At 41.3% G+C, this 22782-nt stretch overlaps 2 protein-coding genes across 2 annotated transcripts; one reads left to right on the top strand and one right to left on the bottom strand.

The window, feature by feature from the left end:
- Positions 1-4004: 4004 nt before the first annotated feature.
- b4galt3 (UDP-Gal:betaGlcNAc beta 1,4- galactosyltransferase, polypeptide 3) lies at positions 4005-15672 on the top strand. The gene is made up of 8 exons (XM_048240427.1): positions 4005-4505; positions 5325-5410; positions 5633-6288; positions 6853-7088; positions 7714-7904; positions 9503-9625; positions 11193-11297; positions 13505-15672. The coding sequence occupies exons 3-8, from the start codon at positions 6009-6011 to the stop codon at positions 13824-13826; spliced, it is 1257 nt and encodes a 418-aa protein (XP_048096384.1). The 5' UTR covers positions 4005-4505; positions 5325-5410; positions 5633-6008; the 3' UTR covers positions 13827-15672.
- Positions 15673-20105: 4433 nt separating this feature from the next.
- Positions 20106-22038, bottom strand: cfap126 (cilia and flagella associated protein 126). Its single transcript, XM_048240426.1, has 5 exons — positions 21923-22038; positions 21723-21785; positions 21110-21187; positions 20707-20916; positions 20106-20511 (listed from the first exon to the last, which is right to left on the bottom strand). Exons 1-5 carry the CDS (start codon positions 21947-21949, stop codon positions 20287-20289), a joined length of 603 nt encoding a protein of 200 aa, XP_048096383.1. The 5' UTR covers positions 21950-22038; the 3' UTR covers positions 20106-20286.
- Positions 22039-22782: the final 744 nt, after the last annotated feature.

Below are 22782 nucleotides of genomic sequence, written 5' to 3'. Positions count from 1 at the left end.
CATTTTGACTCTGCAAGTTCCATCACAGCATCACAGAACCGACAGCCTTCAGTCCTGCTCATTCCACCACATCACAGGATAAACACAGCCTTATCACACTGAAATATAAAGCTTCTTAAATGGTTCCATAAAGAACCATGACTTTGTGTTGAACCTTTTACAGTTATTCTTGATTGCATTGACCTGCTTAAAGAAACTAGGAACCATTTGGTCTTCATGAACACCTTCTTTATACAGCACAAGTCATCTCTTGCGAACGTGTTCACACGTTTTCATGGGTTCATACATTTAAAGGAACCATATGTAAGATTGTGGCCAAAACTGGTACAATCACTTTCAAATTACTGTAGAGGGATGGATCCCCTCCCCCTCCCCCTGACTCGAGGTTGCCAACCCAGATGCCAAAACACTACTGACTTTGTGATTAGTAGATAGGTGGAGAGTGGTAGGCATCAGGCCAAAACACAACATGACATGACAAAACACAACATCAACATCAGTTGAGGGTTGCAACTTCACTTTTTAAATGACAAATATCCTGGCCGGACTACTGTTGTCAGTGATATAATGTAAGTATTTGAAATGAACATGATTTCTTAATGTCTAGTGACATATCAGGGCCATTTTATGATTAATTAAAATACATTTCTTACATATGGTTCCTTTAAGCATAGATGTAATGACCCCAAACTCTATTGGTTTCCCCTCGCTAAACGAAAGGAAAACATCTTTTCACAGGTGGTAGAGATTCCTTGGATACAAGTCTGAATCTCTGATACACCTGTGTGAAACTTCAATCAGCAATCATTCATTATCCATAGGAGATACCATGTCTGTTCTGTGTTGCTATTTGCAAGTATGGATCTAAGTCACATTTAGATAAATACTGTATTGCCTATTTGGTGAAGAAAACAGTACAAAGGTGTTTACTGTAGATCTATTTAAATATAAATGACAAGTTGTAGTTCAAGGAAATGTCTCTGGTCTGGGTGCTTAGTAGGTGTTACATGTCAATAACAGACAGTTACATCTTGGGAGGAATGAATAATTCATTTTTATTCAATACTGTACATTTATTTTCAGTTTTTCTGATACCAGATAAATGAGAAAGAAATGGCACAGACATAGCAAAAATAAGGCTGAAACTCCTCATTTTAAGAACTTTGCATTTTGTTGTCCAGTGTGAAATGGTTGATTGAAATCACACAGTGATGTGTTGTTTGAAGGCAAATTTTGCTTTTGCTGCATGTTTTAAATGATTTTTATTTTTTTGCTGCATGTTTTCAGAGAGTAATAGCCTTTTGCAAGCAAAATGTGTCATTTTTATGTCAGGAAATGGTTCCTCAGAAAGACTGCTATCCTATTTGTACTCAGCCAATAAAACATCAAATCTGGTTCTAATAGACACTATAAAATACTTATTTTCAGTTTTCAGAAAATGTTATTAAGCTTTTGGGATGTGTGTTGTTAAAAACAATCCACACATATTAATACAAAAAACTACATAAGATTTTCATTTTTTCCATTGCAGTTTTTGCTGTTAGCCAGCTCCCTCAGCAGGAACACCGCTAGCTTTGCCTCAGTTCACAAAAGACATGCACTTTTAACTAACTGCAAGACAAATTTCATTGAACTACAACGTGTCAATTTTTCATCGAAATAGACAGTAAACACCTTTTGTACTGTTTTCTTCACCAAATAGGCAATACAGTACTTTCTCTAAATGTGCCTTATCCATACTTGCAAATAGCAACACAGAAAAGACATAGCATCTCTTATGGATAATGAATGATTGCTGATTAAAGAATTGTGCAAAGGACTTTTACACAAGTGTATCAGAGATTCAGACATGTGCAAGGAATCTAGCCTGGTGGGCCATCCTATATCATTGAAATGTATAGTCTGGCATCGAACCATTCACCTCGCTTAATCCAAGGCGGGCAGAGAATTGTCTTTCAAACTGCCTAGGCATGCAATAGGCCAGCGCTTCACGACCATATCCGTATCCGGGTTAGGCAAAGCGGCAAATACATCCTTCTTCAAAGGGAATGACTTAAGTGCATTGTGTTGCTCAACTTTCAAATAAAAGCACAAGTCCAACTCCAAAGTTGACGCCAACGCCGATTCAAACAACCGCTCTTTGTTTGCCATAGCCACCTTCCTTGTTGTTCACCGTCGCAGGACTGTCGTTATCCTGTTAAGCCCGCCTTAAGATTCTCTAACAAAATAGAGCGCTGTGATTGAATAACATCCACGGTGTTAGCCGATAGAAATTCCTATGGTTTGCTACTAGACGTACAGGCTGAGCAAATTAATTTGCCGCCACTAGGGTGCGTCTAGATTTCTAGGCTACAAGGAATCTCTACCATCTGTGAAAAGATATTTTCCTTTTGTTTAGCACGGGGAAACCAATAGAGTTTGGGGTCTTTGAATGACATCTAACTGCAAAAGGGTGTGAGAAATGTGTGAACCCAATGAAAACTTGTGAACACATTCGCAAGAGATGACTTCTGCTGTGCAAAGAAGTTGGTCATGAAGAACAAGTGGATTCTTTAGGCAGGTCAAAGCAATCGAGAAAAACTGTATGTTTGCCTGAACAAGGCACTTCCTGTATCCATGGACATTCAGAAAGTCGGCCACATAAAGCTAAACTTTGCTTGTCATGAGCAAAGAGTAGGTCTACTGTAGACATCAAGTAATGTTACAGATGTGTTTGTTTATGTAGACGGTCTAAACAAACAAGTCTGTAACATTACTTGATCCTGCCATTCTTGATAATATTTAATTTAATTCTGCAATTCTTGATAATGCTGATGATGTAGGCCTACCATAACATGATTGATTTCCCTTTCCACCAAAAATGGAAATCCCTTTCCACCAAAATCTTTGGTTCAGATGGTGATGCCTATGAAAGTTAGCCAGAATTAATTTGCTCAGCCTGTGCCTGTCTAGTATCAAACCATAGGGATTTCTATTGGCTAACACTGTGGATGTTATTCAATCACAGCTCTATTTTGTTAGAGAGTCTTAAGGCGGGCTTAACAGGATAACGACAGTCCTGCGACGGTGAACAACAAGGAAGGTGGCTATGGCGAACGAAGAGCGGTTGTTTAAATGCGGCGTTAAGGCCAACTTTGGAGAAGTTGACTTGTGCTTTTCTTTGAAAGTTGAGCAACACAATGCACTTAAGTCATTCCTTTGAAGAAGGATGTATTTGCCGTTTGCCGAATCGGATACGGATATGGTCGAATGGCGCTGGCTATTGCATGCCTAGACAGTTTGAAAGACAATTCTCTGCCCGCCCCTTGGATTAAGCGAGGTGAATGGTTCGATGCCAGACTATACATTTCAATGATATAGGATGGCCCGCCAGGCTATATGAAAGTTTCATAGCTCAACTAAACAGGTGAATGAGGTCAGAGGCAGCTCACTTGAAAATCTAGGCCTAAATATTGGCATTTGCATTTGAAATCCTAAAATCTGCATCTGGAAAAAGGCTTTTGTGTATGAGATGATTTATAGCTTCAGTAAATGACGGTAAATACCACAGAAATCATCTCCTCCCGCCAAACCATTTGTGGGTATGGATGGAAGTCCACTCAACAGCAACAATGTCACTGTATAAGTTAAAGGCCCTTCAATGGTTAAAGATAGGCCTAATGGAGGAACAGACATAAGCCTTGCCATTTGTGACATCTTTTTTGGAGAGATATTCTAGGCTATAGTCAATGGTACACTTAAGATTAAGACAGGCCTGTTTTTTTACGCTGTTAATTGCTTCCTGCATAGCATGAACATCAAAGCTAAACCTCTTACAGTCACATAGCCATTATCTCCAGCTCAGACCATCCCTAACATAACAGACATCTGTGCTCAACATTGGAATAGCCTAATGATGCTGCAAAGTGACTTCTCTCAAACATGGATGAGTGGAGGAGGGGCTTAAGCGTCGGCGAATGTCTGTCTCATAGCACTCAGTTTTAAGGAGAACACGAGCAAGCATCCTCACATCAAGTAGCTAGAGCTGAACATTTTTGGATTGACGTTGAATGCAAATATTAAACAAACATAGGTGTAGAATTTAAAAAAATAAACAATCGTCTGAAACCGTGAAGATTAAAATGTATTCTGACACAAAGTGTGCGCTTGGCTTCACTTTCTGTCAATCTATTGTCAACTCGTCCATTAAAGGGTGCCCCTCTGGACGCGTCATCTGCATTTGCCCCTCTGCATGTCTGCAAGCGGCGACCACAACAGCGGTTTAGCAGACCGATGTAGCATTTGGTGGTAATGGCTTCTGAGAAGCACCTGCTGGTGAAGACGATGACTTTTCCTCGGTTTTTCGTGCGTTCGCTGTAGAGCCCGGTCGGTCGCCACCGTGACATTCAGGAATGTTAACGGATAAATCTTAATTACAGAAATCGGTCGAATGTATATTAGGGAAAGCGGCCTTCATATTTCATTCCGAAGCCTGGGACTTGATTCGGACTATCGAAGGGATACGGGTGAGTCGCATCATCTTGACGTGGATGATAAAAACCTCATTCACTTCATCTGGACTAGCCATAGCTAGGGCGATGGCAGATAAATCATTCGCGTATACAATATTTCATATTTACAGTGTTTATTTATTAGCCTAGGCCAAATCGCTTTGTCTGATAACCTAATAATAATAATAATAATAATAATAGTAGTAGTAGTAGGCTAGTTATAATGTTAGGCAAATGTTATGTTAATGTTAACTTAAAGATCAACGACATGAAAATGTTTACTTTCCTCTAACTTGTCACTTCCTATAGCCTATCCTTCACTAACTGTTAAAGTTTGCTTTACACACAAACCATCCTTTGCCAACTCACGTGGGGTGATAGATGTGTCAGTGAAATGCTGATAGGACCAATTGTACAATGTCATTCCCAGCACTTGGCCTCTATCCACATCCCACAGTGCAGAATCACATAGTGCGCCCCACAGACTTTCAAGGTCATTTATTATTTGGAGAACTTTGAAAGGGTAGTGCATTAAATGAGGAAGACAACAGGAAGCTGCATACTCTACAGATGAGAAATTGCTGCATCTAATCCCAAATAGCCTTTCTATTTCACCTGCCAAGATAATGCCATTGGATGATTCAATGTGAATGTCAGTCAAACAACTTTAATTAGTTCAGAGAATTAAGCAATTCGATGGGGACCAGTTTCACACACACACACACACACATACATTCATTTCATTTTAGAAGTCTAGACAATGTCATACCTGTGGCCTGTGGTGTCAACCTGCCTTTGGAGGAGAGCTTGAGACTTGGCTTATTCATTTCCTAGGATGTCTGCTAATGTGTCGTGATGGGGAAATGAGCACAATGGGCATTTACTGCTGCATGGACGTTTCTGACCACACCAAAGCACAGGTGAACAACCATACTCACATGGCAAAAGGCTGTATGCCTGATTGTTGACTTCATTTTATATTTTAAAACACTGTCTCTACAGCAGAGGTGTCATGTAGGCCTTTGTGCCTATGTCATGTATTGAAAAGTTAAAGTTGACTGGTATTTATCAAACGCTTTTATCCAAAGCGACACAGATTGGCACGTACTGTATTTATGTGTTGTTCTCTGTCTTCTTTCCAGCGATTGCCTCTGTGCTGAGGGTATGGGTGTGTGGAGGGGCCTGCTCCTGAGCTCTCTCTGTCTCACACTATAGATGCTCACTGCCCGGCCCTCAGAGCCGCAGTTGTCCTTCTCGACCTCCGCCTCCCACCCTCTCCCTCCGCCTCCCACCCTCTCTCTTTCAGTTTGTAATCCCTGTCAAACTGCCCCTCTCTCCTCTGTCTACCCTTCCAGTGGCTCCGAGTTTCTCAAAGCTGTCTCTGTTTAACTTCATCTTTTCTCTTGAAACACCCCCCTCTTTCTCTTCTTTTCCCTGTATTTTTTCCCCCTGACCCCTTTTTCTCTGTCTGTCTCTCTCTCTCTCTCTCTCTCTCTCTCTTGTTCTCTCACTCCAACGATGCTGTGCTGTGGTCGAGCGCTGGACTCCCCATGTACCTTGGCTATGCTGGTGGGGTTCCAGTTTGCGTTCGTCCTCTACTTCTCCCTAGGAGGGTTCCGGGGCCTGGTGTCAGTGCTCGTCCACTCCACCGAGCCCGAGTTTGACTACTCGCGGCCCCACGACGTCTATACCAACCTCAGCCACCTGGGGGCGCTCGCACCCCATCACACAGGACCAGCAGCACCAACAGGGCCAACGCCACAGCTGAAAGACTGCCAGGTGCCCTCGCCACTGTTGGGTGAGCAGCTTGTGTTACAGATATCCTCCTCTACAACAAAGCAGACCCCATAAGGACATTACTGTTGAGTGAGACACTACAACCAAATGGACAAGTTTGGGTAGGATGTGTGCCTTGACAGGCTGGATTTAGGGTTTCAGTGGCCTGTCAAGTGCCTCAGTAAATAATAAAGTAAAAAGCATATTATAGATTAAAGAAGAACCCTAGAATGTAATCAGTTTAAAAATTGCTGTTGTGGCTCAAACTTGTTTATTTTAATTTTTGAAATGATGGCAGTCCAAATGAATATGAGTACAAGCAAGTAAAATATATCAGATATTATATACATTATATGAAGGGAAGGGTTTTATAATAAACCCCATTTTTATTTGTATCACAACAAATGCACCCACCACTTCTTCACCAACCTTCAGCAATGACAATCGCTTCCTGAGGCCAAGATTCCAGGATAAGCTTCTTGGCTTTCATCCATAGTTTCTATAGACCCCCCACCCCGAGGCGAATAAGATTGCTGCAGATAATAAAGTTTAAAATGCTCAGATGTTCTCCCACTTCCTTCTGCAGTGGGTCCTGTGTTGGTGCGCCTATCGTCCCCTCCCTCGCTGGACGAGATCAAGGAGAAGAACCCCCTGGTGACTCCAGGGGGTCACTACACTCCCCCGGACTGTGAGCCAAGGCACCATACGGCTATTGTAGTGCCCTACCGAAACCGGCAGGCTCACCTCCGAGCCCTCCTCTACCACCTCCACCCTTTCCTGCAACGCCAGCAGATCCACTACAGCATCTATATTGTGCACCAGGTCTCACATTGCAACCTTAACCATTACAACCTGATACAACCTTGACAAAAAAACAATTTATTTCTCATCTTTCTAAAACACAGCCTTACACTGTCTGTGTCCTAAAAGCAAGTGAGCATCCAAATATTCTGAAGCATTGAACAATTGTCCACACTAAAAACTTTGAATTGGCACTTCTGTTGCGTCATGTTCCTTGTATTTAATATACCATTTCAATGCAAATTACATGAACAAAATACAAACAGGACGTCTAACAAAGTTCTGCTCAAAACTGCGTGCTGCTTTGCACTACACAGTACTGATTCGCTCATAAACAGTTGGAACATTCTAATTCAAAACAAAGCAAATTGATCTGTTGCTTGCATTGCATTTAGATAGGACACAGTGTTTCAATTTCAGTATTCAGAAGATAGAAAGACAACCAGATAGAAAGGAGTAACATCATTGGTAGAATTACTTTCTTAAACCCTTTTATGCTAGACATTTGGTCTGGCATAAACATCTTACTAAAGTGTAAAACACCTTTTGGGAATACTAGGCCATGTGCCTCAGGAGAAAGGATAAGGCATGCTCCACTTCCTGCGTCACTTGTGTAACTCCCTCCTCTCCATCTTCTCTTCCGCAGCTTGGAAACGCAACTTTTAACCGCGCCAAGCTGCTGAATGTCGGGGTGCGAGAGGCACTACGGGACGAAGACTGGAGCTGCATCTTCCTCCATGACGTTGACCTACTCCCTGAAAACGACCACAACACATACACCTGCCACCCTCAGTATCCAACACATCTCTCTGTGGCCATGGACAAGTTTAGGTACAGGTAAGACTAAGAGACCATGACTTTTCTAGCCTCTAGAATTGAGATGACAGAAGTGTGTATGGTGAGGAGCAGTAGTGCAGCAATGGTGTTGGTGTTGGTGTCCAGTACCACGTACCACGGAGGGACGCAGCGCCCGCAGGGACCCAAGCACGTATCCAGCCCGAGGTCATGATAGATAGATAGAGATAGATAGATAGATAGATAGATAGATAGATACTTTATTGATCCTCAAGGGGAAATTCAAGGGTCTCAGTAGCATACAGACATAACACACAACATGCACTTACAGCAGAAATGATAAACATAAGTATAAGTATAAACATATAACTAAACTCCACTGTACAATAAAGACAGTAGAGGATGAGACAGATAAGAAAACTAACAAAACTAAATACTAAATACACTATATCAGTTAAATTAAGAAAGTCCAATGTGCTTGAGGGTGATCAAGCATAAGACGCTTGTAGTGACAGGGCCAGGACTGGTGAGGTGCTAAAGGGAGTGAGTGTCATGGTGAAGGTGCAAACAGTAGTCCAACCATAGTCCTTAGTTATGTGTCGCCTGGTAAGGTGCTCAAGAGAGTGAGTGTCATGGTGAAGGTGCAAAAAGTAGTCCAACATTAGTCCAACAGTGTAGTTGCAAAAAGTACTGCAAAAAGTAGTCCAACATTAGTCCAACAGTCATTTCCCAAACCCATATCCCATCTCGGGGGCGGTGGTAGTGTAGTGGGTAAGGAGCTGGGCTAGCGTGCAGTAGCCTGAAAGTTGTCGGTTCAATTCCCGGCTTCCACCGTTGTGCCCTTGAGCAAGGCACTTAACCCCAAGTTGCTCCGGGGACAATGTGATCCATTGTAATATAGCTGACATATGTAAGTCACTTTGGTCAAGAAGTGTCTGCTAAATGTAATGTAATGTAATCTCTCTCTCACTTATTACACAGTGTCCTACTGTTCACTGTTCTGTTTATTGAAGGCTAAAAAGTCCCCAAATGGATATACTGTATCGGAATGCCCCCTATTACTGTACCACCAGTCCCGTGTTTCCATCCTCTTACTTTTATGTGTCACTTACTATTCATTTCTGTACAAACCAAGACGGCAGATTCCTAAAGAAACGCAAGCACCCATACCACAAGTGTATCTAAATTAGCTATGTACCAAAAACATTTTACCGTGACTTGAAGAGCTGTAAACAAGTTGTTGTACAACTTGAATTTCCCCTGGGGATCAATAAAGTATCTATCTATCTATCTATCTATCTATCTAAGGCTGCATGTACAAATCCACTTGGAGCTCCAGTGGAATTTTGAATTGCGGCGAGAATTCTCAGGTTAACCATTTCAGGCAGTAAAAGCCCTGGTAAGAACCAAACCAGATTTTGTTCAATGTTGTATCAAAAAACAACATTGTTTTAGAATTTTCGAACGAAATGGGTGATAATTGGAGGTGTTTCTATATATCACTTATATGAATGTGAACTGAAATTGTAGTGAGTGCATCCTCAGTGTGAGCTGTGATAGAAAGTGTGAAGTATGAAATTGAATGATGTGCTCCTGACGGCAGCATCGGTAACCGTGCTATTTTGCCGCCCTGCTTGCAGACTGCCATACCCACAGTATTTCGGCGGCGTTTCTGCTGTAACTCCAAACCAGTACCTCAAGATGAACGGCTTTCCCAACCAGTATTGGGGCTGGGGAGGGGAGGATGATGACATCGCAGCCAGGTGAGCTGAGACACCCACATGGCCTAATTAAATGAAGTTCAATTAAGTCTAACGCGTCTAATGCATGCGGATGTAGTATGCATGTATGATAACATTAGATTTGAGACATAGAGTTGAATGTAGTGCCACCAGTTGTCACCCAGCCTGCCGTGGCTAGACACACATTCACAGCTTCTCACTGTACTGAGCGGTGCAGCTAAAGGTTTGGCTGAGCCTTACTAGTGTCCACATTTCGGCTTTCCATGAGCGCTCCTGAATAAGGAAGGAAACATAGCATGATTATTATGGTCAAATCCCTTTGAGAAGAGGGCCCAGGGTGACCCACAGGTTGATAACCCCTGCACCACTGGCTGCCACGGATGACACAGCACCTCAATCATGTTTTACTGCCTTTTCTTTTTGTTATTCCATTTGTTCATCATTACACTTTCAGACTCTTCCAGCCATGTCACTTTCATTGTAAACCTTCTTTCATGTCCTCTCACTCCAGTTTAACTGTTGGAGGGTTCAGTAAGTATAAACAAAAGATAGTAGGTTGGTATGTGTGCAAGGCTTTGACTTTTTTCAATTTGTCATACATTTGTGGGATTGTATTAAAGGTTACAGTATATTTAGGACATAGCTGCCAATCAACGGATTATCAGTTAAGGTGGGAGGCTGCTAACAGAAGCAGGCTTGAACACTGGATCAGACACGAAAAGTCAAAGCCTTGCAACGCGCAGGTAGAGCCGTAGCTGTCGTGACTGTACTGTATAGCTTGACTTTTTAGGTTGTTGGTTAGTATTGCACCCTCTCTGGTTCCCTCTCTTCCAAGTTTGTGTAGTGTGCTCTCCGAACATGGCATCGACTCAAAGCTGAAATGAGTACAGAGCCTCTGTTGCCTGTCCCAGAAACTACAAGGCCAGTTTGATGCATGAGCACTGACTTAAGTGGGCTACTCTTCAGCAGGTCAGGTCTTAAATCCCCTATATTGAACCTTAGGAATACGTGTATTTTTTTTTAACTATGTTGTGTTATTTCCACTAAAACTTTTAGCTGTGCTCTGGGCTGAACAGGCTTTTGCGGTTTATACTGTGTCCCGATTTTCCTCTATGTGGAACCAACTGACCTGGATGTGTTGGAAGATATGGCAGAACTATTGGCCAGGCCTGGAAACCAAGACACTTGTCTCAATCTAGACAAACACAGAACTGTCTGTAGCCTATATTGCCAGTTGCCAGACAAGTACTTTGTATAGCTATGTAAAGCTATTATATACTCAGCCCCCCATGACTAGACAGAGCACCTTGCATGCAAATGGTTACATTGCCTGAGTTTCATGTTGTAGTTAGATCCTACTGTATGTAATGACACAAACCCAATCCCCTCAAAGGAGTAGTCAGTGGATGTAGATGGTTCAGAGGTCCACAAGTTGTGATCCGTCAGGTGTGCTACATTACTTCTCGGTCTCTCCCCAACATTCACTTCTTTGTCCATATTCTGCCTTGTCTCTAGTACTCTGATTCTCCTCTGCCTTTGTGCATTCTCCTTTTGTCTCATCACGCTCCTGTTTTATGTGACTCCTCAGGATACGTCTCTCAGGGATGAAGATAGTGCGCCCCCCGGTGGCTATTGGCCATTATAAGATGATCAAGCATAAAGGGGACCAGGGTAATGAGCAGAACCCACGCAGGTAATCAGTCCACTAAATTGGGTGAAGAGACAGTCTTTGGTTATGTCATGGCTGTTCACATAATAATAATGATAATAAAAGATTTTTTAAATTTTTTTATATTCATAAACGCCTTTCAAGTCACCCAAAGTCTTTCAAGTCATTCAAGTCTTGAATTTCCCCTGGGGATCAATAAAGTATCTATCTATCTATCTATCTATCTATCTATCTATCTATCTATCTATCTATCAAAGTTCACAGACACTTCCTTAACTGTTATAATTTTTTTTTTACATAGTCAAATACGAGAATGAGATTTGCATCTGGACATTTTTCAAATTTCATGTGGCTTTGGTCCTTTACATTATTCATTATTTTACCTGACTCAGTCATAATGGAGAAGAAGAACAAGGGGCCCCATCATGACCGTCTAAAGCGCATCGTTACTCGTCAAAAGCTTAGGATGTCCAGTCCACAATGGGAGTGTTATCAAAAGAGTCGTTATCAAACGTCGAGCGCATGGCGCAACAAGGTGTTCCTAGGTTTTTTTAATCAGTCATGGGTGTGTTTGGGGCGTAACATCATTTAAACCAATGAGAATGACATCTGTCATTCCCTGTGACGGCGCAAAGCGCGATGTCAAATAAATGCATCGGTATTTTGACATTCAATGGCGCATTTGAAGGAGGCTGCTTGCGAGACCGTATGGAATAGTCATTCCACTAAACCATGCTTTACTAAAACCTAGCATAGCCTTCACGCATTTGCACTCCTCTATTATTTGAACTCATTGGCAAAGTGAAACTAACTTCACCATGGTGTCAGTCAACGACAAGACAGTTATATGCAGTTACTTTCACTATTGACTGGCAATGGGTTACCATCGAAAACATAGGCTGGAAAAAGCAACACTTACCCTAATATTGCTCAAATGACTGAATAAAAAAAATTATCCTGCAGAGGAACTTGCTTATATCTCGTGACAGTGTGTCTTCAGCTGTGCTCCATACGTGTCTCTCGCCTCTCCCCTAATCACTTTTAACCGTCATTACCAATTTGCAAATGATGGTGAATAACTACTCATCATGAGATGTACAGTATTTCGTAATATCTTTATTCTAATTATGTTTCCCATTGTAATTGTGCAAGTTGCATGGACGTGCGCTGGTGTGCGTTCATGAATGATAGAAGGATGGTGCGTGCACCCGCCAATATGGCTGTTGACAATGCGCTCTTAAAATAACTTATAAACAACTCGCCAGAGACTTCTGGCCAGGTGTACAATAGTGATTTTTAGACAATGCGCTAAGCAACTCCCTAAGTTGTTAATTGCCACACCCCTGGGCACATTGTTTACATTACATTACATTATATTACATTACATTTGGCTGACGCTTTTTTAACCAAAGCGACTAACAACATGGTAAACAGTAAGTTTTAGAAAATGTAACGTTTAAAAAATAAACGTGCAAAATAAGGAATTAAAGTTTGCGCCGGGTGGGAAACAAGTTTTATGCCATGCGCCAGGGTGCAAAATACAGCCCGAGAGCAGCAGAGTAAATACACCAGGTATCGCTGGTTGACTCGTCAGAGTTTGCGGGTTGTCCTTGCTGAAGGACTTAAAGCTGAAAAGCCATTGGAACTGAATTTGTTTTGGTGAGTCGGAGCCTTTTTATGTAAATAATGACATTTCCCCATATAATGAAAGTTTTGTGAACACGGTCTTGTGTTATGCGGGCAGTGGATGCAAACATGCAACTTTAAATATCATGGCCTGACAAGTACATTTTTGCTCAAATGCTCAAACATACCTCTTACAGTCTTTGTTTTTGTTTACTGGGTAGCTGTGGCTTAGTGTGAACTCTGAGAAGATTAAGGACTAGTGGACTGTGGTTGTCCATCGAGTAATCATTCAGAGGCATTACATGAGGAGTTTTAGTGAGGAGCTGGTCTGAAATCTTTCAATCTCATTTCATACCTGTTGTTCTGTGTTTAGAGGCAGACAGCACCGGATATTTCTCAAAAAGGACGTAATTCGGGTCTCAGTTGCAAAAGTATCCTCATCCATCATCAAAGTGTTAGACATCTTTGTGGAATAGCTGTTGATGTTAGGTCACAGCTGTACTTTAAATAGCAAAAGTAAATGGTAGATTTGATAGATGTATTAGTTTAATAAAGCTCAAAGTTCTCTACTAATGGTGAGCACCCATCTATTTGGTTCTTGATAGGTTTGACCTGCTTAAGCGTACGAGGATAAACTGGCGCTCCGATGGGCTGAACTCCCTGACCTACCAGCTACTGTCCAAGGAGTTGGAACCGCTGTACACCAACCTGTCAGTCAACATTGGTGATGACCCCCACCCTTCCAAGAATGGCCAGCCTCCGAGGAAGCAAACCCCACCTCCGGTCCACCACCCAGACAAATCTAAGGCAAAAGCCAAGCTGGTGGCTCCCACAAAACCTGTGAAAACTGACACCGCCCAGCGGACGAAAGCCAATGAGACATCGGCTCGGGAAGAGAAGGCGGGGACGAAGCAGGAAGTGGGCTGATTTCAGTACCGGTGATTGACGGCTCTGCTACAGGCTCTGTGCTGTATGGATTCTGTCATAAAAGATAAAAGGTCGATCTGAATTCAGCTGTTTTTTCCCCTTATTCCTTCTTTACAGCAGAGCTTTGTCTCAGTTATTCTCAATAATAAGATAGCCACGCCACGAATATACTCTCACAGAGAGTGGACCACGATCAGCTTTTCAAAACACCCTTGAATGTTCCTTGAAGACTGTCATGATAATTTGATGCACTGGTTCAGCAGCTTGTTCGGACAAAAACTCTACTCTGACGGGTGGCAAGATATTTCAGTCTCGCCACGGTGGTTGTAAATATCTCTCCCGGGGGTGAAGTGAGTGTGTGTGTGATTGGACACAGTGCCAGTTTGTGTGTGTGTGTGTGTGTGTGTGTGTGTGTGTGTGTGTATGCTTATTCAGCCAGTTTGCTGCCAGCTGCTGCTCTGTGCCCACCCGTGTGGGCTTGTCTTTCTGTGCCTTTTTCTCGCTCTAGTACCATTTCTCTTACTGATGTGTATCGGTTGTGTGTTCTCAACCCAGATTCCTTCTCCAAGAGGAACATGTTTGTTGGTTTGCAGAACAGACATGCTGTTTTGTATCAGTGTGCATGGCCGGGTTAGAGATATTGCTGCTGAACAGGTTTCTTATCACTGTGCAGTTTTGTTGTTTTTTGTTTTTTTTGGTTTAAGCTGTAGAAGAGATTTCTATATCATGAGTTTACACTGGTTTGTGTTCTCATTACAGAGCTATTTATGCTTAGTTTATCTTCCCATACCTCTTAAGATCAGAGTTTATATTTGTATAGCAGTACAGTACATATCTATTTTCACTTTAGTCCGTGTTTGGTGCCTCTTTTTGATTAGAACTTTTAATTTAGAGACAATCAGTAGCCTAAAATACATGGTTCTATCCAATCATACCATGGAGGGAGAAAAAAAATCAATTAACCAAAAAAGGAAAAAAGTTGAAAATAGTAAATAAAAAGACTTAAGAACATATTTTAGACATCGTAATGAAAGTATTGTTTTGATGAATGCAGTTTTTTTTTTTTTTTTTAATTTTATGAATGTGTCCGTGGGGTTACGCTTAGTGCTGTCTCACATAGAGAACTTCCTCTGCACAGCTGTGTCATTGCCTAAATGTATACGTTTTACTCTGGTTTTGGTTTTCACCTTTTATGTTGACAACAATAGCTTGGTTTGGCCAGAGTTCAGGTTTCCATGTCTATAAATCCTGTAAGTATATCTGTAGGACAGAGGGGCATATTGTGTTACTTCAAAAGCATAGTGCATGATCAGAGTGTAAGCTCTAGTTCCTTATAACTACAATATCAACATGCATTGATACCTGCAGTTGTGGATGGGCATCCTGATCACATGACACTTTTACTCAGTACATTATTAATTTGTAGTAAAAAGACAAGAATAGTCATGATAATGTTTTTAATTTTGTCAGCAGTACTTCTATCAATTTCAAATGATGTGGTGCACTATTAGACCAATTAATTCATGCAATAGTGTCATTTTTCTATTTTAAGCTATATCTTCCTTCCAGAAACGTAGTACTAACACACATAGTACAGAGGGCTGTCCGGCATGCGTCAGACAAAAGACAGTTTCCATTCAACATACTGGCAGGATTTCCATAGTATACTATATATGATATATATTTACTAAATTAGTTTTATATCAGATGTTTTGGTTTTAGGAAATGACACATTACTTGAACTACCTTACTGTGCATAGTTACCATAGATATTTCTTTGGTATCTGTTTGACTTGAATTAAACTATGTACTGATAAGACGCTGTAAATTAAAAGTATTTAAAAGATATCCTTGATTGTGTTGATTTTAAGGCTACCTTAGTATTACATTTACATTTATTAATTTAGCAGACACTTTTTCCATACTGACTTACATATGTCAATTATATCATAGGGCCATTGTCCCGGAGCAACTCGCCTTGCTCAATGGCAGTTGGGGCGGTGGTAGTGGAGTGGTTAAGGAGCTGGGATATCATGCAGCAGTTTGAAAGTTGTGGGTTCAATTCCCGGCTTCCACCATTGTGCCCTTGAGCAAGGCACTTAACTCTGAGTTGCTCCGGGGACAATGTAATCCCTTGTATAGCTGACATATGTAAGACACTTTGGACAACAGCGTCTGCTAAATTAATAAATGTAAATGTAAACTGAACTTTATCTGGCTACTGCATGCTAGCCCCGGGGCCTGTACTATGAAGCGGGGTTACTGGCTTATCTGGGTAACTTCGAGAGTAACTTGATCACGTGTGGCGTAACTTCCCGATTAACCCGTACTACGAAAGGTGGATAGGTTTTAACCGAGGTATGCTGACATGGCAATTTACGCTGCATCTCAAACCTGCTCCGACCAGGTTATGTTCTTGGTTAACCCGAGATTTCCGTTAACCACACCCTTTATAAGTAGGCTACCACCCCTCCACTAATAATTTCTCCCGAGACATGTCAGCGTACCTGGATGATCCATACGACATTGGAGCGCAAATAGTGAGGGACTCTCTTCGCAGGGCGAGGGGTTTTAGAGACCGCCAGAAAATATATATAGCCTACCCTTCTTTGTACCCTTCTTTGATATCTTTGTCAGATGATCTAGGAAGACGTCTCAATGCCCGTACGTGGACATTCATGTATTCCATCGGTGATGCAAGAATACTGTATGTCCGAAAATAAATCGGACATAGGCCTACAGTATGCTGAACATCTGAGCAAAAATAGCCTAAAATAAATCGGACATAGCCTACAGTAGGCCTAATCAATTAAAATCACAATTTTAACAAACTTGTTGAATTGAATGTCATATTACTGTACCCTGCACATAAAGGCTACACATTTCCACAGCACCAGAATCCGACCGAATGCCTCCCTCAACCCCCTCCATAATCGGCCTTCCACTATTATTTGCGATGGCCAACTCTTCTGCTACTGTAAAACACTCTGGTGCCTCTCCTCCTACAGTAGTGTTCAAAGACACCTTTTTCTTGTTAGCTGTAAAACAGAGGCCAAGTGAAGGCTATAAGCTAGGCCTACATGTTTTCATAATTAAGAAATATTAATGCAAGCTATAACTATATAAACCTACTATTCTGAATAATGTTTTTGTGTTTCATTTTCACCTGCTGCCATGTGCGTTTGGCAATGGTGTTGCATCTGAAATGTTCACAGGATTAGGCATACACTAAATCAGTCAATGGGGGCTACTTAAACATTCAATTATCCTTATTACTGTAATCTATATGCCCACTTCTGAATTGGGTTGCATCTGTAGGCCTTTCTATGAACTCAAAATAGGCTATTTAATTATTTCAACTCATTTCAGACATTCCGCAAGTTACTAATCCTCCGTAACACATATTTAAAGGTGCCATGTGTAATGTCCGCCAAAAAATCAATTCATACTCCACATTCCATAAAAGATGGGGGCAGTATACCTCCAGAAAGTGAGTTGGTCTACCCTAGAGTAACAACTGAGACACGTATATTGCAGTTTGGCTGGCGGTTATGTTGCCCGCATACCGCCTCCCATGGCCGAAACTGGTATTATGACACCTGTCGGGCTGTGGCTAGTAATTTAGCATGCTAATTCAGGTTGATATCTCTGCAGCACTATACCTTGTCATTTTTTTAATGACATCATCACCCTTATTTCTTCTCATTCTTTTGATGCGTGTAGCTCATTTTTTGGGATATTTTTACCTCAATTCTTACACATGGCACCTTTAAAGAACATGTGGGAATAAAACTTTACTTTTAGGCATTTAGGCTACCCGATCTGCAATACGTTGCCAACAGCCTTGCTTTGTTCACTGTCGACGTATTTAATTTTTGTCGTAGAGTGGGTTTTAATTCCTCATAACTTGTCATAATAATTGTGCATTCCTCATCCGTAAAATAAGGTGATCGCGTCATCATTGAAAGTGGTGACTTGCGCTGCAACCCGCCCCTTTTATGTGAACGCGCACAAACTCCAATTAGGTTAACCCCGGCTCAACAAATCAACTTCATAATCAGCGTCGTAGTGCCGATTAACACCACTTAAGATTTTGTCAACCCTGGTTTAACAAAGTAACCCTGGGTTACATCTGGGTAGGTTAAGCTCCCTTCGTAGTACAGGCCCCAGCTCCTTAGCCACTAAGCTACCACCGCACCTCTCTAGTTTAGGGTAAGTGTGAACAGGCTAGTCTTTTGGATTCCTTTTGATTGTCCATAAGATTTTATAAGTTTGAGGTGAAAATTCTTATTTGTTTGTTACACTCCTGTAACAAATCTGTTAATAGTATTCATCTAATTTGTCCTGGACATATTGTGACCATAATTCAAAAAGTCAATCAATAACTTCTTTAACACTGCCCTCTTCCCATTTGAGAATTTATTTTTGGGTGCATAGATTGGATACCTAATCAAGTGAGGGGAGATCTACACTTAGTTTCTTTTTCCGTTTTTTTGTTTTGTTTTTGCAGCAAGAAGTTTTTTAAAAGTTGCAACTATCAATGCAGATGACAGTGTAGTGGTTGTGTATTTCTATTTCCTGCATAAAGTTGCAACTACAATGATTTCAAGAGATATATACCCTACACTTGTTCTACACATGTGACATTCAATGAAGTTAGTTGGCACAGTACAAAAAAACACCTCCACAAATCAGTGTCTGCTTGTATCAGAAAATTGGAAATTTTAGAGAGAGAGAGAGAGAGTTTATGTGCATGTGATTATTGCTCAGTTGGAAATGTTTGGAAAAGGGCCATGAAAACTTAAAAGTATTATACACCATTTCAAAGCTTGGACTCTTGTGAATCGATACATGACAACCTTTTTCATGTAAAGTATGTATGGGCTTTCATTATCAAATGTATCTTACTATGTCTCAGTTCAATATGGCCGACAATTGACGGCCGGTAATTGCAAAAATAGAATACTTTTGTGTAATTATTCCATATTTTGTGTAGTCAACCTCTGGCGTACAATCCAAATGGTCTACAACAAAAGGGTTCATATGTAGTAAACCATTTATTATGACTGCCTTTTTTCGCATGTCCAAATTTCCGTCAAGGATTCCCGGGACACTGAAAGACCGGGGTACACGAAACTTGGTGGGCATGTAACCCCACATGGATAGCATGGAACCATCATTTTTCGTTTTGATCTGTAGCCCCCCCGCTGGACTGGACCCCCCGAATGGAGGGTAGGGCAGACACAGTTTTCTGTGAATATCTTGAGAACCGTAGGGCCTAGGATGACCAATTTTTTCTGTATGTTTGCCTCCAGGGGTCATGTTAACCCATTCCATGTGCACACATGTGCATAAACAGATACACACGCACACACATGCATTCACAGTAATCATACGTATGACACATACTCACACAGTAGACATATGTACGCATGCATGCACATGCACAAACACACATACGCAGACAAACACACAAGCACGCACACACACACACACATAAACATAAACGTGTGCACGCACACAATTCAAGAATTTCTCAGAATTATAAACAGGCAAGATGGGGTGGGGTTGTATAAAATGAATTTTACATGTGAAATCTATGAACTAATCATGTTTTGGTACTTGTTGTCTAGCAGATACCAGTGAGAATTGAGTGTAGATAATGCAATTTAGTGAGACAGTTAGAATCATATAGGCCTTTCAGTACTGGACTGGGCGGCGGTCATATTTTGTACCACTCTGCGGTACATCTAGTTTTTAGTATGCATTTTGGGTAACCAAAGGTCCTATTTGGAGTCATAAAGACACACAGCTTTTTCACACAGCTTGGTACTTGGGCTCAGTTGTGGTTCTAAGATATAAAGTGACCTAAATGTGGTCTGTTCAGAGACGTTTTTAACCCGGCAGAAAGTTAAAACAATATTCTAGCCTCTGTAACTCTGTGTCAGTAGGCTAAATGTACTAAATTATAGGGTTTAAGCTTTCCAAAGAGGTCAAGGATTTCATTTTAGGCCAAAATAAGTGGGAACAGTCCCCTTTGAAGTAGGTGCAGTGCAATTCCGGGCAAAAGCCTAGAAATTGGTTTGGGAGCCATGTGCCCCCTATTAAACCCCAATGAAATTTTATATCAAGTTTACAGTACAGTGCAGTGTCATTCCACATAATGGGAATTTCTTTGGAAACATTTGTCAGTGTACAAATATGTTTTGTATCATGCATTTTAAAATGTTTTATTCTCTATTGTCTGATATCCATTCTTAAGTTCACTTATAAGCAGTCAACATTTCAGTCATCTTTCTTTACTATGAGTTATGTTTCAATACATACAAATACAAGAGAGGCAGATTTTGATAATAAAAAGAAGAGAGAAAATAAAGAATCCTGGGTGTGCCTGTGATATCACTGCTCAGTCTGTGCGCCTGAGCTCTTCAGGTGAGTCTGAACTCTGTTGAGTTGCTGGTCACTCATTGGATAAATTTGGCTGACCATCGCAATGGCAATTCTGAGAAGCTGGTCTGCTATTGGCTGCGCTCTTCTGGGAAGGCACTGGGCTTTGCTGGGAGGTAGGCCTGTATGGTTCTGGAGTCCTCGCAGAGTCCGGCAGGCCACAAGTAGTGGGGGAGGCGTGGTGTTCTGGTGCTGGCTCTAACGATTGCTCCTGATTCACTGGTGGGTCAGTCGTGAGCTAAAACATTTGTTTTCAGAAAAAAAAAAGAAATACAGGCTAGCACTAAACCAAATTTCACAGACATTTCAATAGATGTGCATTCTTCACAAGGAGTCGTGTTGCAAAAAGGTCACCATGCACATCACCTGTTGTAATGGATGTCATTGTGCATATGAATTCATAAGCCTATAAAGGGTCCTTAGAAAACTTTACCTCCTCTTGGGTTTTGGAGGCCCGGCCAGTGTTTTGGGCATCTGCTTCCGACCGTGGGCTTGAGGCCTTTTTGGTGGTGCCCTTGCGGTTATTCCAGTTCTTCAGACGCTCCTGCCCCTCGTGTGAACGTGCAGTGGGGTTAATGTAGGTCGGAGGGATACGGTTTGGCAAATCCCATGTGCCCACAAATGATGTCCAGGCACTTCCATTCTAAAGGCATTCACAAGAAAACAATAAATCAACATGAAACAATGGCAATGGATGATGATCACTTAGGCAATACTATTTATTGATGCAATATGCTCTCATAAACCATGGACTTCAAATATAGGCTATATTGCCAATTTGCATTATGTAACAAATTAAAAATAAATGTCTGAGTAGCCTAGGGGGTCCAGTCAACCTTAGCTTTCATTCCGGGAAGTAGGTGGCCATGGTCGTTGGTTATAAAGGTGGTGTGTCCATCAGCTGCAGAGGGTCTCTGAAATGTTTCATTTCTAATATCAATGGTGGGACATATATATATATAACCTCGCCTACTCTCTTAAATGTCCATATTTATTTTATGCAGGTCTCTACACTTTATTCTTGCACTGTTGCACTGTTGGACTTACTCATTTGCACCATCACCATGACACTCACTCTCAGCACCTTACCTTACTATGCACACAGGCTCAGTCCCTGCCTCAGTCATTGCAAGCGCCTCATGCTTAATCACCCACTATGTGGATACTGTTTTAGATTTTATTTAGATTTAGTGTTATTTAGTATAATTTGTATTTTAGTATATTCGTTATCTTCTACTGTCCTTATTGCTTAGTTGTGTTTTTTTTAATATGATATACTTTTAATGACTTTTTCTGCTGTTAGTGAATGTTGAGTGTGTGATGTCTGTATGCTACTGAGACCTTGAATTTCCCCTTAGGGATCAATAAAGTATCTATCAATCTATTTATCACACACATCAATGCTATTGTATTATTCTATGCAAATCTCTTAATGTTAGGTTAACCTACCTCTTTGAAGTGTTTTGGAACAGTCCAGTTCTGCAATTTCTGCGCCTTGTAGGCTCCATCATACTAAAAAGGGAGAAACAACGTTTTACTTATGGCTAACATGCCTGTAATGGTAAAGAAAAAGTATATTCTTGCTGCACACGTTGATTGATTTTTGATCGATTGCGTTAGGGAAATCAATTGCCTATCTATAGACCTACCTGATTAGCAGAAAAGCTGGACGACATTGTAGTCCGAGACTCCTCTATTTCAAAGATTTTAGAGCGGAGCGCTCTGGAATCTGCTCTAATTTCAGGATTTTTGATTGTAGGATACTTTGTTGACGCTTGTCTCATAGCAACCACCACACGCAGTGTTTGTAAGATGCAAGAGCCACCAGCTAGATTGGGTGGCGCCAGAGCCATATAAGGCTCTGGGTGGCGCTATCCCAGTTATCATGGCAAGATAAATTGCATGAAGTAGACAAGAGACTCAGACCCTAATGACTTTTAATCAAAGCTTCAATTTAAAGTAGTCTAAGCTAATCTAGCAAATGTACACATCTCTTTTAATCATCAAAGCAACTTGAAGATATTTCAGCGTTGTGGCTTTAGTCCTAGCCTACAATCTGTTCAGAGAATTCTTGCGATTTTTTCCCAGAGCCATGCTATATAGAAACTCCTTTTTATTGGCAGAATTATTGTCTGTCATAGGGCCCAAATTTTCTAACAGCGCCCCTGCATGTGGATAGCAACTCAGACCACTTTAACGGTTCTGCATGTGTTATGCAGCTTCCTCAGGGTGTTAGTAAATGTGTGAAATGTGATGCTGTGATGGTGATTCTGAAAACATAACATGAGCCAGGAGATAAAAATCCGCCACAGAGTGTGTATTGTAGTGGGCACTGCCTCTAAGCACAAGAGTCTGTTCAGCTTTCAGTGTAGCAAATTCCTGTATTCCTTTACATGCTGAAGATGGCCACAGATGGCTGGTAAATACCCATCACAATTAATATCATGCGGAAATACATACACTTCACTCAGCTGTCTCATCTGAAACACACATTTAATTTTGGATATAT

The sequence above is a fragment of the Alosa alosa genome, chromosome 4 (genome assembly GCF_017589495.1).
Source record: "Alosa alosa isolate M-15738 ecotype Scorff River chromosome 4, AALO_Geno_1.1, whole genome shotgun sequence".
Classification (NCBI taxonomy): domain Eukaryota; kingdom Metazoa; phylum Chordata; class Actinopteri; order Clupeiformes; family Clupeidae; genus Alosa; species Alosa alosa.
This window is presented reverse-complemented; position numbering and strand designations above follow the sequence as displayed.

Bases quoted from the DNA above. Each gene is read 5' to 3' on its own strand.
- b4galt3 (XM_048240427.1), top strand. From the start codon at position 6,009: ATGCTGTGCTGTGGTCGAGCGCTGGACTCCCCATGTACCTTGGCTATG. The intron at 7,089-7,713 runs GTCTCACATTGC...TCTCTTCCGCAG, and splicing joins GCATCTATATTGTGCACCAG to CTTGGAAACGCAACTTTTAA. The intron at 7,905-9,502 runs GTAAGACTAAGA...CCCTGCTTGCAG, and splicing joins ATGGACAAGTTTAGGTACAG to ACTGCCATACCCACAGTATT.
- cfap126 (XM_048240426.1), bottom strand. From the start codon at position 21,949: ATGTCGTCCAGCTTTTCTGCTAATCAG. The intron at 21,786-21,922 runs GTAGGTCTATAG...CTCCCTTTTTAG, and splicing joins CCAGCTTTTCTGCTAATCAG to TATGATGGAGCCTACAAGGC. The intron at 21,188-21,722 runs GTAGGTTAACCT...GAAACATTTCAG, and splicing joins TTCCAAAACACTTCAAAGAG to AGACCCTCTGCAGCTGATGG.